This window comes from Paroedura picta, chromosome 11 (genome assembly GCF_049243985.1).
Source record: "Paroedura picta isolate Pp20150507F chromosome 11, Ppicta_v3.0, whole genome shotgun sequence".
NCBI lineage: Eukaryota > Metazoa > Chordata > Lepidosauria > Squamata > Gekkonidae > Paroedura > Paroedura picta.
Window position 1 is genome coordinate 61,313,315 of NC_135379.1, and position 15,770 is coordinate 61,329,084.

Here is a 15,770-nt window from a genome sequence, read left to right on the forward strand (position 1 = left end):
AGATGTTGCAGAAGGTTTTAGTCACTGGCTCATACTTGACCATGCATTCCAGCACCATCTGCTTCCTGACTAAGAGGTCTTCACCTTCAAAGGGTAGATTTTCACTTTGACATTAGCCAACATCAAAGATGGAAGCCAAGAGTCTCTTCTAAGAGCAATGCTAGTTGCAATAGATCTACTATGGCAGTCGGTGTTACGTCTAGCAACAATGAGCTGCTGCACGCTCAAGCACAAGCTTTCATTGATCAAGGCTATGACCACAGGTTGCTTATCTGCAGGCAGGTTTTGTATAAATAGCATCATCCTGTCCCATAGGAACATCTGGTACCTACTAGAAGAGTGGGTTCTTATATGCTGCTTTTCTTTACCCAAAGGAGTCTCAAAGTGGCTTACAGTTGCCTTCCCTTTCCTCTCCCCACAACAGACACCCTGTGAGAGAGGCTGAGAGAGCCCTGATATTACTGAAAAAGAGTTGGTTTTTATGTGCCGCTTTTCCCTACCCGAATGAGTCTCAAAGTGGCTTACAATCACCTTCCTTTTTCTCTCCCCACAACAGACACCCTGTGAGAGAGGCTGAGAGAGCCCTGATATTCCTGCTTGGTTAGAACAGCCTCCAGATTAACTGTCCTGAGAGGAATATGCCTTATGTCCCATTATATAAATTTTCCTCCTTTTTCCAACTGGGAGGAATGCATGTTAGATCTACTTTTGGCAGCAGCAATAATGGATTTTGCCTTTGGATGCTTCAGAAGGAAGCCACAATCCTTCTCAATTTCATATACTTTCTCCAAATTCCTGGAGGAAGCTGGGGCTGAAGATGGATTCTCCCACACTTTAAAAGCCAACTCTTTCACCACAACCCTTGCACCTTAGGGAGGGCTACTGGCCTGTACTCAGGGCAATACAGAATTCCCATCACTGAATCATTAGAAGTTGGCTGCACAGAGAGGTAGTCAATTCTCAATGTCTTAGCTATTCTTATGAGTTGTTCTAAATATATTCTTGAGTCCTCTGTAGGAGATAGTCCCCCATTGTCTACAATCATATCAGTCGGAGGTGGCAGTGAAGTAGCTTCTGATCCTGCTTTTAATTGCTTGTCAATGCCATTATTGGTGTTGGAAGCGTGCTTAGATGCATCCATCTCAGTTGTGCATCCTGAGGATTTGGCTCTCAATATAGATCCTGATGAAGACTTCAGTGATGGAAGCTACAACGTCACTGGTTGCCCATCCTAGCTTTTCAAGTCCTGAGGACCCATCATGGGGTATGGGAACCACAGTGCTGAGGGCTACATGGTTGATTTTGAGAAGTGTCAGTGCCTATGCTTTGAGAACGTATGCAACTGCACTTCTAAGGCATCTCTGGATTCCCTTGAAGATAAATGGGGACATTGCTCCATGGAAGGGGTAGCCAGTATTGACATGTTGATTGGGATCGACGGATTGATTTGGCACCAACCACCTCTGTTTTTTCCGATGTCTACAGACTGCTCAAGTTTGATGTCTCCACAAGGAGCTCGTCACTGCTGAAGCTACATGATGAGTCAGAGAAAGTGACTCTTGGTGCCAATTCCTTTTAGGCAAAGATGAACACAACAAAACGCATGGCCCCTTCCCACTCTAGGATTCTATGAGTCTAGTTCAGCCGTGGAATGAGTTGCCTAAGGAGGTGGGAGCTCCCCCACACTGACGGTCTTCAAGAAGTGGCTGGACAGAGACTTCTCCTGGATGCTTGAGGCTGATCCTACCTTGAGCAGGGGGTGGGACTAGATGGCCTGCATGGCCCCTTCCCACTCTAGGATTCTAAGTTCAGTATCAAGAGAGGCAGAGAGAAGACAAGGGTTTGTTTGGCTTCTGTTCCTCTGTGCCAAGTCATAAAAACAAGTAAAACAGAAGCTGTATTGTCATCAGAACAGCCATAACATATACCCCTCAAGGGAACTGTTGTGTGAGTAGACAGCGTAGAATGAAGATGCCTTCTAGTTTTAATACCGGGCAAAGGGGCACAGCTGAGAACATAATCAAGTCAAAGGCATTTGAAGAAGAAGAAGAGTTGGTTCTTATATGCCACTTTTCTCTCCCGAAGGAGGCTCAAAGCGGCTTACAGTCGCCTTCCCTTTCCTCTCCCCACAACAGACACCCTGTGAGGTGGGTGAGGCTGAGAGAGCCCTGATATCACTGCTCGGTCAGAACAGCTTTATCAGTGCTATGGCGAGCCCAAGGTCACCCAGCTGGTTGAATGTGGGGGATCGCAGAATCGAACCCAGCATGCCAGATTAGAAGTCCGCACTCCTAACCACTACACCAAACTGGCTCTCATTTGGGGATCAAATGTCCTCAGAAACCCTTGAAGCTGCCTCATTGTCAGTCAGACCAGTAGCTTATCCAGGCCAGCACGGTCTGCTTGGGGGGGCGGGGGGGGCTTTCTGAGACTGAACCTTCGACCTGCAAATGTTCCGCCACAGAACCACCCAGCTGCCCTATGAATGCTTTTCAACGCGGACTCATCACGCCAGCACAAAAGCCTGTACCCAGGAGAGAGAGAGAGAGACTCCAGAGCCACGCGTGAATGCTGCAGACATCAGTAGTTTATTGGTATGCTTAGTCAAAACACATCAAAATGGAAACTTAAAAGTAAAAATACTTTCCACCTGCAACAATTAAACTAGACTCTACTAGCATATAATGCTCAACACATTACAGCAATGAAGATGGTAGTCCATGATCTTCCATACCTACTAAAGTCAAGATGGTTAAAGCAATGCTGGCTGAAATGGGGTATAACCGCAATGAAACCCACCTCAACAGATCAGCTGTTTAACAGTAATGGTCAAGGAGCTCTGCTGCTTTTCCTTCTAGAAGTACATTTATTGAAAAGAGGACAAAAACACTATGAGTCCACAGTACATTAGGTGAACAGTCACCATGTAAACTTGTGTGTATGCTTCCAATATTGTCATTTCATGGCATTTAAGGAGGCAGGCCGGAATTCTGCTCCTTTGACTGTCAATTACAGCCTTTTCCTGACGATTCTGTGCTCTTTGCCTTCACTGCATTCATAGGAGGCAGCATGGCCATCAAGTGGCACTCAAAAGTCCAGGGACAGGAATGCCCATCAGCCAAACTTTGGACTGAGAACGGTGGCTTCCAGGCAGCTTCGCCAAGCCAGGCCTTCCAGGACAATACTCCCAAGCGTCACTGGGGCTGAAACCACTCAACTCCAAGAAAAACCAAAGTATAAAATAAACACAGGAAGTGGAGAAGCGTGTCCCAGGAAGCGGATGAGAAAAGGGCAAGTCTCACCATCAAACATGGAAGACCTCAGTTTGGGGGGTGGGGGTGGGGTGAAAGATTATTTCTTTCCCCTACGCTGGCAAAGGTTTCCGATTCAGCCAAAAGCAGCATATTGTTTGCAATGAAGAAATACTTCTCTGCTGCGGGCATTTTGCCACGTCGGAAAGTGAGGTCTTCCATGCTTACAAGTAGCTTTGAGAGTAGTCATATGCTTTTGCCTCTCCTCCTCCAAAGTAAGCCTGATGCTTGCTGAGCATTCCGGCGTGAAGCTGGGGAGGGAGAAGCGTTTGCTACATCGGCAGTTTTCTGGAATGTGCTCTCTGTGCAAAAAGGACCCCAGAAGTAAGCAACCCCCTCTCACCAAGCTGCAAGGGTCCGCCAGGGAAAAAACACACAAGACGCTGTCAGCCCGTCTTTTACACATCTGCCCCCAGAGGCTTGGCAGTCAGTTCAAGGCCTGTGCAAAATGGGCAAGAGTCCAGAAACCATAAATGCCCAACTGCTGGAGTGGTGAGGCTGCCTTCCGAAAACTTCAGGATCCTCGGCTTGACAAGTTTAGGCTCACAATATATGATGAATCAAGGTACTACAGACTGATTTAACTCTGGACCTGATGCAAAACTGCCCACTTGCTCCTCTTAACTCCACGCAGTTCCTATTTCATAGTTCCCTCCTTCCGGCTACAGAAACTTATTAACTGCAGAGCTAAGCAAATATTCCAGTAATGGTTCATTTTTTTTTTAAAGACACTGCAATTTTTATACAATGATTATATAAACATTTTTTTTTTACAGCTGTTAAGATTTTACAGCACAGCCAGTCAGACACTATTCTGTACAAAACCACCAGCAAGACTGGAATGATGTATTTAACAAAAGGCACCATCATGCTTGTTACATGACTCAGGACCGTTAAGACGCTTGCACTCGCTGTACAAGCTCACGGCAAAGGAACAGGGAAGGAGGAGGGGGGTGAGCCAGCAGCCATCCCCACACGGGGGAGGCGGGGAGCTCTACCATTGATTCTTCAGGACTATGATTTCTGAAGTTTGGCATCTACAGCTAAATGGTTTCCTTCTGGAACGTACTTGTAGTCTCATTAAGGGTTGTCGACACAAACAGATTGGTCATAGCAAGCAGAGCAGATGCCCGCATCCTTTCACTAGCTATTTTGTTTCCTTGCTGCTTTTGACAAATATCAATGCAAGATGAGTCACGTACCCATTAGGGGAATCCGAGTTCATAAAAAACACAAGTTTGTTTGGAGCCAAGTCTTCTAATGGGGCAGGGAGGAGGCAGGCAAGCTTCTCCGGTCGCACAGATAGCACTATTTGTGTGTCCAACCGTAAGAGGCGGAAACAGGTACGCCTACAATGTGCAGCAGTGGCAGCGGGATTTCTGCTTTTTACTAAAACTGAAAGGTGTTGAAAGGATCTTAACACAACTGGGCATGCCCTTCAAGTCCATTTTTGTTGCAGAAAGTTTAAATGGTCATTTCTTAGTCTTCAAACTTGTCTAAATTTATAAATTAATGGTGTGACTTCTTTGTGAAACCGGGGAAAAGAACGTCCACCTCAATTTTACTGGTCACCAAAGGAGGTTTCTCACATCAAAATTAATGATCAAAAAGGCTGTGTTACATTCCAAAGCCAAAAATTAACAAGGATGAAAACACGACGAAGAACGCATCGTTGCAAAGACCGCCTGCCAAGGGGAGGGAGGGTCTTCAGCGACGCTGACCTGTGTAGCGGCCTTCCATCTGTCCGGATCCTCTTCCGGAGCCCAGCTTCTGGGCCATGCCGCCCCGTGGCAGTGGCCCCCGCCCATCACGGTCTCGCATCATTCCTCCACCCACTATTCCACGGGGACCCCCAGGCCCCCTGTCACTGCGGCGAATCTCTCTGCGGTCATCACCACCACCACCACCTCGGGTCTCTCGCTCACGGGCAGCTCTGGTCTTTTTCTCTTCTACATTCAAGCGCACTTCACCACGAAACATAATGGGCTTGGAGGGAGGGAAACAAAAACGCTGATGAAGAGAACTAGCAAAGCCAGTGACATCTCAGTGGGTTAGTAGTTAAGACAAGGCAGGCATCTAGCAACAGGAAGGAGCCTTGGCCTAAGCAGCAGCCAACAAGCAATCCCTCCAGCGGCATGGCCTTCAGACCCTGGAGAGCCACCACCCATCAGACAAAGACAGCCCATGGCCTGGGATGCACGGGTGCCTTATGGAAGGAAAAATCTATTTCTTTCCTAGAAGAGCAGGAATAGCCCTGAGTGGTTTGTGTCAGGGGCGGGGGGAGATCCTTCCCCCAGGCACAGATCAGGTCAAGTCCTGCAGAGCTTCAACTCTGCTACAGCCTCAGGCTCCCCAGTACCTGGCTCACGTTCGGCCAGAATCATTCCCCCTTCGAGTTCCAATTTGAAGACTATCATATGTGAAAAATCTGGCAACTTTCTTAAGAGTGTAGAGCTTCTACATTCAGACAATACTCTTCTCCCATCCCCAAACCTGCCCAGGTCTCAAGATCCTGCACCTCCTTCTCCTCACCCTGCTTCTAAGATGCACTGCATGGGAACGGACATCTCATGGTCTTGCTGGGTGTGGCAGCCCAACTGCTCCTCCCTCCTCCAGAAGCAGCCTCGGTCAAACTGTAGGATTTGGGCAGTGCTTGGACAGCATTCAGCAGGCCATGTCTAATGAGGGCTGAGACCAGGCACCTTCCGTAGCCCACCCCCCCGCCCCAGGGGCTCCCAGAAAAGCAGATCTTTCTTATATTCAAGATGATTCACTGAGCATGTGCTACTTACCTTTGCCAATAAAATTTTCTGAACTGGTTCACAGTCATCAAACACCACAAAGCCAAAGTTTGGGAGTTTTCCTCCAACACCTTTCGTATTGATGCGAAGTTCTACAACGTTCCCAAAGCCTACAGGGGAAAATGTACAGCATGTGTTGAACAGCAAGTAATTTTAAGAAGCAGAATATGTGAGGTTAACACAGTGTTTAAGGATCCAGCTCTCCAGGCCTCCTTTTTCCACCCCAAGAAGTTTTACCAAAGATTTTAAACTTACCCATAAAGAACTCTTTCAGTTCATTTTCATCTATGTCATGTGGGAGGTTTCCAACAAACAGCTGGTGGCTATCTGGGTAGCGAATTATTCGACGATTGTCCACTTCATTCTGGTCCACATCCCCTCGGGCTGCATTAATTCAACACAAATGAAAATGGACATTTATACCACGCGCTACGCAGAACATGCCAAGTACTCTGAATTGAGCTTGGAAACAAATTAGCAACCAGGGCCATTGGTAAACTGCCAGTTCTCCAGGAGGGACGGACAGACGCGTGCGTGGCAGGGAATGCTTACATTTGTAGGGCAAGGTTTGCATCAAGGCCCTACGCGTGCCAGGAACCTCTGAAGAGGTTTTTACTCTGTCATTTCCAGAGCTCTTGGCAGTGGCTTTCTCATTCAGAGTTTAAACAGTGTAGTGAAGGTGGTCATCAAATAAGCTGAAAACCTAAAGCCAAAGAATTTACATGGAAGCCAACAGCTTACCTGGTCTGGGCCCCCTCGGAGGAAACCCCGGCCTCTCCCTGGGGCGCTGGTCCCGCACGCGGAGTGATTGGCATGGGGTTTCAGGCTTCGTTTCCACTCTTTGCTGGAACAAGAGAAGATCCTAGTAGCCAAAATCCCCAAGGAAACTTACTGAAAGCAGCAAAAGTGAAAAGGTAGACTGAGGGCCTCCTTTGTATAGGCAGCAGGAGGCAAAGGAGTCACTGAGTAATTCCTCTGTGCCAATCCAGGACTGTGGGGTTTTTGCTGAACTCTAACCCGAACTTCATTCGTAGCGATAAAGTGCCATACACTACATTTTTAGTTTCCCTCTCCCAGCCTCCTTTCAAAGTCCTTGCCAAGGTTACCGCTAGATTCAAGGCTGGCTCTTCCTAATGGCCACTCCTGCCCTCTGCCTCCTTCCCACTCTTTGCTCACATTCTTAGCTCGCCTTCCTTCTCTGGGACAAAAGCAAGAGGGAAAAAAAACTATCCTGCCCCGGTTCCTTTTCTGCAGTAGCAGCTGGAGAGGCTGGAGAGTAGGTGGGAGTGCCATAGACAGGGGCCCTGGGGGAGGGGGGGCTATACTGGGGCTCTCTGTTTGCACTCACCCTTCCTTTACTTTTCCAGCCCAGCTGGAATCTGCTTCCCAGACAGAATGCGAAAGTCGGAGGAGTGAGGAGCAAGTTCCACCCCTGCTTGCCTTTGCAGGCTGGATAAAGGGATCCCCCTCCCCCTTGCCCCGAGAAGAGAAAATCCTTAGTGCTGGAAAAGAGGCACATTTCCTTTGCTTCGGCTTTAGCATTTAGAAGACAATAAGTTTGCAATGCCTGGTCAGAATGTCTCAGTATCATTTGAAGCCCAGAGCTTAGTTCTGAAAAAAAATGTCTTTCATTTCAAATATAAAATGTGGCTCCTGCCTTACGTTTTAAACAGCACAATCTAAAACCTAAATCGATCCCCAAATGACTCCCCTTTAAATGGCCTGCCATCCATACTCCGTGAAAGTCCTGGCAATAAAACGGCTCAGAAGAACTGCCTGCAGGTTTCCAGCAGCAGCCGCCCCCCCCCCCCCCAAAAAAAAACTTGCTTCATAGAACAGAAGCAATGGAAAACAAGGAACAGGGTCCGGTCAAGGCCTGGTGGGGTACCTTGAGGGGGGAAATGGCCAGGAGGCGGCCCTCTGAGGACACAGCTTTCCTGCACTGCATATCCCGTCATGTCTGGATTGAGCTTTCACCTGTTCTAACTGACTGTGTTTCAGAGCCTGACGGAGGCATTTGGAGACTTAAGACAATGATAAGGAATCCCAACCCTGAAACTCCTGAGAAGCTCATTTAGTGATCTCATTTAAATACTGAAAGGCTTCTGCTTCTTGAGTGGAAACTCTGCGTCTGATCAGAAAGAGAAGGCCAAAACTTCTGAAGAGCCCCTCCTTTAAGACCAACTCTATGATTCCCCAACAGACAGCAAGGGGAGCAGCCAACATCTAGCCAGACCCATAGAGATGCCTGCCCAGTCTACCAGTGCACTTGAAGGCACCTTGACTCCAAAGCCCAGGCCTGAAGCCAGATGGAGCTGAGTCAAGGGCAGAGGAGCTGTCCTAGAAACCCTGGAAGCGCCTCAGCACCGGCACTCTCTCTCTCACTGTTGCCCAGAAAAGGAGATTAGAACACGGCCTGTAACGTGCAGACGTTTTCTACTCAGAGGGGCAATAACTGCTTCCTTCATAGGGTGACGGGAAGGCCCTCAGTTAACAAAGCAGTCAGGGCTTTGACCAAGGACTCCCAACGGGCTTTCAAACGCCAAGGCAGGGACAGGTCAAGATCACAAGTGGTGACTCCCTGATTCTGCCGACTCTGTGGACTAAATCCCATTTGTAAGAAAAGCAGAACTACCACTGAAAATAAGCTAACAGAACAGTCTTTTTCATGCAGAAAGTTGTAGACCTAAGACCAAGTGTTGCAAAAATGAAGTTATAGAAGCAATGTATCGGTCATATAATTTGTTATGTACATTTTTGGAGAAGTGCTGTCCTGGGAACTCTAGGTCCTGCAAACTGAGTACTACAGAGGAAGGACACAAACATAAAGAATAAGGAGCTTACTGCATTAAGGAAATTGTTCCTCAGTGACTTAGCAAGGTAGTCTAGGGAAGATCCCTTCTCCTCCCTGCCCGCTTCATACAGAAATGGAAGCAGAAACTTACCTACAGTCCTCAGCTGGTATAGGGTTCTGTACATGTAGTGAGGGATATCTAAATTAGCTATTTTAGAAATCAAGTACACAAACAGTGCTACTTCAAAAATAAATTCTTAACTGAAGAATAAACCGTGCTTTGCATTCAACCTTTAAACACAATTAGCAAAATGAAAAAAAAAGAGTCCAGGGGCACCTTTAAGACCAAAACAATTTGGGTATAAGCTTTCATGTGCCCCCTGAAGAAGCACGCATGCACACAAAAGCTTATCCCCAGAATAAAGCTTAGTTGATCTTAAGGTGCCCCTGGACTCAAAATTTGTTCTGCTGCTTCAGACCAATATGCCGACTCACTTGGATCTAACAAAATGAACGTGATTGATAAGGATTCATCTTCTACTCCACCATAATCCAACACATGAACATTTAGGCAGCAAATTTGTATAATTCAAGCAATCACAACTTCTTTTGTTAGTGAAGCAGCTTGCATAAGTAAAACAAGGAGACAATCCAAGATGTTCACAGATCAATTACCTGTGAGCCAGGTGCTTTAACATGGGGTGGAATTCCAGAGGAAGAAACAGTACCACTAGGAGGCAGGTTTTTACTGGTCACTGAAGCCCAGGAGAAAGCCTGCAGGAAATGCAACAAACCTTTGCTACTAATTATGGCAAGCCAGTGGCATATTTTAAGGGAAAACCTGACCCATGAACATTCTCCTCCTACCCCCAAGACAGCATGAGGATTAAAAGGAATCACAGTACATCAACACAACAGAGTTTACTAGTATCAGAGCATTTTAAAAGCACAGAGCACAGATCTAGTTCCTTGCTTGAAGGTGGCTCATGTATGTTAAATATGAATTGTGTCAGCATGTATGAAAAAATGTTTGGCCTTGCATACATAGTGGATTTTTGTTTTGGATTTTTTGTCTTCTCACTGTGGAATGTGGTTGAGATTTTGCCCAATGCCTAGCTGATGTTGGAATACAGGCTTCAGTCCTTTCTCCAAGGCTGGGGACCAAGTGTGGTGGGAGGGGAGAAAATCTCCCAGCAGCATGCCCTAACCTGTGGGCACCTGTGGGCTCCTGCAGGCCCCCAAGGTCATTTAGCATCCACATCTGTCCCCTCACCTAGCTATCTGGAGTTTCGGGCTAGGGTGCTACAAGTGCACTGAAGACGCCCAGCTGTATCTGTTAATGGACCCCATCCACCAACCCCAAGCTGCCTGGAGGTGGGGATGGACTAGCTCAAGTGGAATCAGCTGGAGTTGAATTCAGCTATGACGGAGGTTTTCTGGCTAGAGTGGCATGCCCCAGGTGAGGCAGTACAAATCCAGGCGGGGTTCAGCGAACAATTTTAGCCACCTTCAAGAGCCTGGGCATGATCCTGGACTCCTCATTATCTACAGAGGCCCAGGTCACCATCTATGCCAGGCGCAACAGCCAGCGCCCCATCTACTGATTTGTGACCTAGCCACAGTGATCCATGCAACAGTCACCTCCTGACTAGACTATTGCCACTCGCTCTACACAGGGCTAACCTTGTATCTGATCTGGAAGTTTCAGCTGGTCCAAAATGCAGCAGCCCAACTCCCTAATGGACCAGGATAGATCAGTGCTCTCCCAGCTGCAGTGGCTCCAAGATGAGGACTGAATCAGGTTCATGGTATTGGTACTTACCTTCAAATCCCTAACCAGCCTGGGAGCTTCGTATCTATGGGACTGCCTTCTCCCCTATACCCTTCAGGGGAATTTACGCTCCAGCACTCAAAATCTGCTAAAGGCCCCAGAGAAGTAAAGCTGGGCCTCCTCAGTCCTGGCTCTGTCCTGATGGAACACTCTTTCAAGTGAGATCAGGGTCCTGTGAGACCTAAAACAGTTCTGTAGGGCTTGTCGAATGCCTAATGCAGCTGATTTACCACCATCCGCTCTGCTCCCAGCACTTTACTCCCTCCGCCACCCCTGAGACAGCTAGAGGCTCCTATCCCTGAGGGTTGGTGTTGCAGGAAAGCATTTTAATGTGATTTAATAATTTTAATTAATTTTTAAAAACTTGTGTATATTGTATTTGATTATGTTGTATCTGCTGTGTTACTCATTGTGCAAAGGTGGTATAAAACTTTAATATCTGAACCAGCTCTCCACTTCCAAGTGCCTCCTCTCACAGGTGGACAGCGGTTCCATCACCCCCATGAGGAAGACTGACCGGTCTGCGCATGACCAGCCTGGATGGAACCCTGGATTCCAGGCTCTCAGAGTGATGGTGACCGCTTGGCTTCACAATGGTTACTTTACTTATTCAGATATTTAAGGTATCCCCTGTGCAAGCACCGAGTCATGTCTGACCCTTGGGGTGATGCCCTCCAGCGTTTTCATGGCAGACTCAATATGGGGTGGTGTGCCAGTGCCTTCCCCAGTCATTACCGTTTACCCCCCAACAAGCTGGGTACTCATTTTACCAACCTTGGAAGGATGGAAGGCTGAGTCAACCTTGAGCCGGCTGCTGGGATCGAACTCCCAGCATCATGGGCAGAGCTTCAGACTGCATGTCTGCTGCCTTACCACTCTGCACCACAAGAAGCTCTCTATTCAGATATTTAGGCCCCACTTTTCTCACTAATGGGGCCACAAAGGAATTCACAGCATCCTTCCTCTACCCCCATTTCATCCTCCCAACTTCCGGTTTGAGAGGGAGAGGGAGCGTGGCCAAGGGTCGCCCAGCAAGCATCCATGCCAGAGGGAAGATTCAAACCCGGCTCTTCCAGATCCTAGACTGACATCAGCCACTACACCCAGTCGACTCACATGATCTTACAACCAACCCCGCCAAATCTGTTCCTCTGGGTTCAGAGATCGGGAACATTATTTCTTCCTCACCCCCTGAAGAGAGAGACTGAAAAATTACACAGACCAACGGCTACCTAGTAAAAGCAAAATTAGTTTTCAAGATCTAAGGTTCTGAATTTCTTCCCACAATGCCCAAATTAATAACCACCTCTCATATGGTACACATTATTTTGAGAAAAATATTTCCCATCTCCAGGCACTAGCCTATGGATAGAGATGCATTTGGTGCCAATGCTGCCAGAGAAAGGATCAGTTGTAATGGTCTGTTTTTAGCTGCCTCAACACTACACCGAAAACACTAAGTCTTTGGCATATAACTTAAGACATCAATATGTCTAATTTCAGAGATTTAAGCCATGAAGAGACAACATGGGTCCTTATACAAACCTGCAAAAGGCCCCAGGTTTCATCTTAAAGGGAAGGAGGGTGCTTAAGGGCCTTCAGTAACAGAAGTGCCTGTACCTTTAAGAAATGAATGCCTTCCCATCTCAGTGGCCAGTATGAGGGTTGCTAGGCAGCCACAATATTGCCAGCCTTCAAATCACTTTTTGTCAGTAAATGGTACAGGGGAGGGTCTTTGCAGGGCTATTTTGGCTTCCCACTTCATCTCTGCTCCCCTCCCCCTGGCCTTGAAGGGAGAATTTCCTGAGGAGAGTTCCAGAAGCAACCAGCTACTGTGCAGTTTGCACAATGTATATGGGCCTGGAAGCAGCCTTTACACAACTTGCACTATTTGGTCAGGCCTTGCCCTGGCCACCCAACCAATTCACCCAGACAACTGGCCACCGGATGACTTTTACAACTTGGCCAGACTTTTCCCAAGGACAGGCAGGGAGGGGAGGGGGGAACAGAGAGCCAGTGTGTTGTAGTGGTCAGAGCATCAGTCTAGGACCTGGAGACTCACAGTCAAAGCCCCACTCTTCATGTAAGCCTGCTGGGCGATTTTGGACCAGTCATACACATTCAGACTGGCCCAGGGGATACAGGGGGAAATGAAGTGACTGCTGCTAAGTTCATTGAGGGTTTCCTGCTTGTTCTATTCAAATTACATTTCTAAAACTATATTGTAGCTATAGCTGACAAAGGATGATTAACCACCTTCAAACTGGTTAGTTAGCTAGTTATACAAAGCATCCTAACCAACCTTTGGTGGTTCTTGTGGTAGAGAAACAGTTTCTACAGGAGGTGGGGATGGAGACGTTTCTTCTAGCTCTTCAATATTCTTTTCTTCTACTTCAGATTTCAGTTCTTCAGTTTTTGATTCAGATTCTAATTCTGGCTCGTGCTCATGAAAAGGTTCTTCCAAAGTTTCTTCTATTCCATTCCTAGAATTATTGAATGCATCAACTGTAAAAAAACTGTTTACATTTGGAAATTTAGACATTAGATGAAGCAACATGAACCACAGCAACTTGTAAAACAAACAGCACCCAGGAGCTGATTTTAATGGCTTACCATGAGGGTCCCTTCTCATCAATGGAATGGAAGGGATCCTGACCTCTACTAATTCTGCAAGCAGGGCTATGCAAACAGGCTGTGCTTTTTGTTTCTTCCAGCACTTCCACATCCAGCTGGGAGAGAGGGTGAGCCCCAGCTGGGAACCCTTGAAAGGCTAGCAAGGTTCCATTCTAGAGCCCCCTTCCACTGATAAGAAGAAACTCTCATACTAAGCTCAATATGGAGGGAGGTATCCTGAAATGGGATGAAAAGCTCTGTCATCTCCGGTGAGCAGGTAATGAAGTACAGAGGAATTACTGGGGACCCACTTGTTGGTGAACTCTCTCCTATCAAAGCGCCATCTGCAGACCTGCAGGCCTATAGCCAAGGTAAAGGCTGAGATCCAGGTTGCCACCTTGCAGATTTCCAATCTAGTATAGGCCTTTGAAATGGCTGGTGCACTGTGACTGCCTTTGAAACAGGGAAGTGCTCCCTCACAGGCTAACTTACAGGCTTTGTTCCGCCTGGCAATGATGCCCTCTGACCCCTTTGACTCCCTGGAACCTAGCTCAAGGGACTCTCTTCCAAGTGTCCTCTGCACACCGAATTTGCACCATTCCTTCTCTTGATGCTGTAGCAGATGGGGACAGAAGGATGGCCTGTGGCTCTCCTGGCCATGTGAAAGGACGTTTGGTTTAAAGGAGGGATTCATCCCAAGGATCACAGAGTCCTTATAGAAGTAGCATAACTTGTGGCTTACAGAAAGTGAAAAGTTCTAAGACTTGTCTTGCTGATGCAAAAACCACCAGTAAGATATGGAGAAGTACTGATCTGGGTGGTTCATACAGAACCTGGTTAATGCCCCCAAAGACTTCTTTGTGAGCAGCAGGTTAGGAAATCACCCTCTAATGACTGCGTGCCTTTGTTCTCTGGGTTGAGGGCTGAAGACCGAGCCGCAATTTGTCACCTGAGAGTGCTGGGGGTAAAGTCCCTGAGAGAGGCCCTTGTGGAGGAACTGGAGCACTTTCCTGATTCCCCCTGATGCGGAGTTCACCTTCTTTCTAGTGCACCACCTGAATTCAGGATGCCAGCAAGAAGGCTATGACCCTAGGACTATCTATACCAGGGGTAGTCAAACTGCGGCCCTCCAGATGTCCATGGACTACAATTCCCAGGAGCCCTTGCCAGCATTCGCCAGCGAATGCTGGCAAGGGCTCCTGGGAATTGTAGTCCATGGACATCTGGAGGGCCGCAGTTTGACTACCCCTGATCTATACTGTTCCAGAGACCAACTTTCATCTTCCAGGTGGACAGCCTGAGCCAGGCTGTACCAAGATGCAGGAGAGCACTCTCAAAGGGAATGTTGTGAGCTGCAGGGATGACCCCAGGAGGTGATAATGTGACCAAGAAGCATGGTCATCTGGGCCAGTATGGGGTGATAAAAATTTACTTCTACCTGCTGCCTGCCTGTGGTCAGAAGAGAACTGAGTGGGAGGTAGTAAATGTTAATGGGACTCACAGGCTTCTTTACAACCAGCAACACTTCTCTGCAGCATGCAAAACACAGGATTCTGCTCATGCAGAATTATCATTTGAGTTACACTGAAAAGAATAGCAAACTCTGATAACAGGGGAAGCTTAAGGCCCCCCTTCCCTCTTCCCTCATTCTTCTGGAGGTCCATCTTTGCTATTATCCTCCTCCTAACTCCCCGGAGCCAGTCAGGACATCTGTTCAGCAACTGCCATGTTTTTTGTTATTTTTTTTTTAGATTATACTGTGGGATTTTATAATTATTGCAATTTTATCATGATGTAAACCGCCATGAGCCAGCTCACTGAGAGCGGCAGCAAATAAAGCTCAGTATAAATAATTAAATAAGGGATGCCCAGCTCATTAAGACATCTTCATTACATTAATTTTTAAACCATTTGAGATTAAAGAAAGGTGAAACACCAAATCTCGAATACTTCGAGAATGTCTTTTTTCACACCTTGTTTACAGTGGCCTCTACATTTTACTTTAGCCCCATGTCCCAGATTTCCAACTCTTGGATTTTAGGAGCCAGACAAAAAGGTTTTATTTGCTTTTAAAAATAGTCAAGGACTTTGTAATTTATGTTTGAACACTTATATTTTGGCCTAATTCTGTAACTGCTTTTTTTAAAACTGTAATCTTAATATTGGCAATCAAGCTTATTGTTTTTATAGAAACTGAATGAGCCAACTGTTAAGGAGTCAGGATGGAAGTCTCTTAAATAATGGAAGCAGATAATGAAACTGGCCTCTTATTTGTGAAATAAGAGAAATAGACACACATCTGAACCACAGTTTATGTCGATTCTGAGGTCAAATGACAAGTTGACTGAATTATGCTTGTTTCAACGTTCTTCTTCAGATTCTACTCATAACCTAAGAGTGTAACAATTCAGTTCCCTAAA

General features: G+C 46.9%; 1 protein-coding gene across 2 annotated transcripts in view; it reads right to left on the reverse strand.

Moving 5' to 3' along the window:
• Window positions 1-2,565: 2,565 nt before the first annotated feature.
• The window catches only part of G3BP2 (G3BP stress granule assembly factor 2), a 29,684-nt gene continuing 16,479 nt past the window's right edge, over window positions 2,566-15,770 (reverse strand). The window contains exons 7-12 of one of the 2 annotated variants that reach the window (XM_077304738.1): window positions 13,040-13,220; window positions 9,582-9,680; window positions 6,854-6,956; window positions 6,368-6,496; window positions 6,104-6,222; window positions 2,566-5,297 (exon numbers count right to left, since the gene is read on the reverse strand). In XM_077304738.1, coding sequence (XP_077160853.1) covers window positions 5,019-5,297; window positions 6,104-6,222; window positions 6,368-6,496; window positions 6,854-6,956; window positions 9,582-9,680; window positions 13,040-13,220 — 910 coding nt within the window. In that variant the 3' untranslated portion in view covers window positions 2,566-5,018. The remainder of the gene's footprint in view (window positions 5,298-6,103; window positions 6,223-6,367; window positions 6,497-6,853; window positions 6,957-9,581; window positions 9,681-13,039; window positions 13,221-15,770) is intronic. The other variant, XM_077304739.1, reaches the window with a different exon arrangement.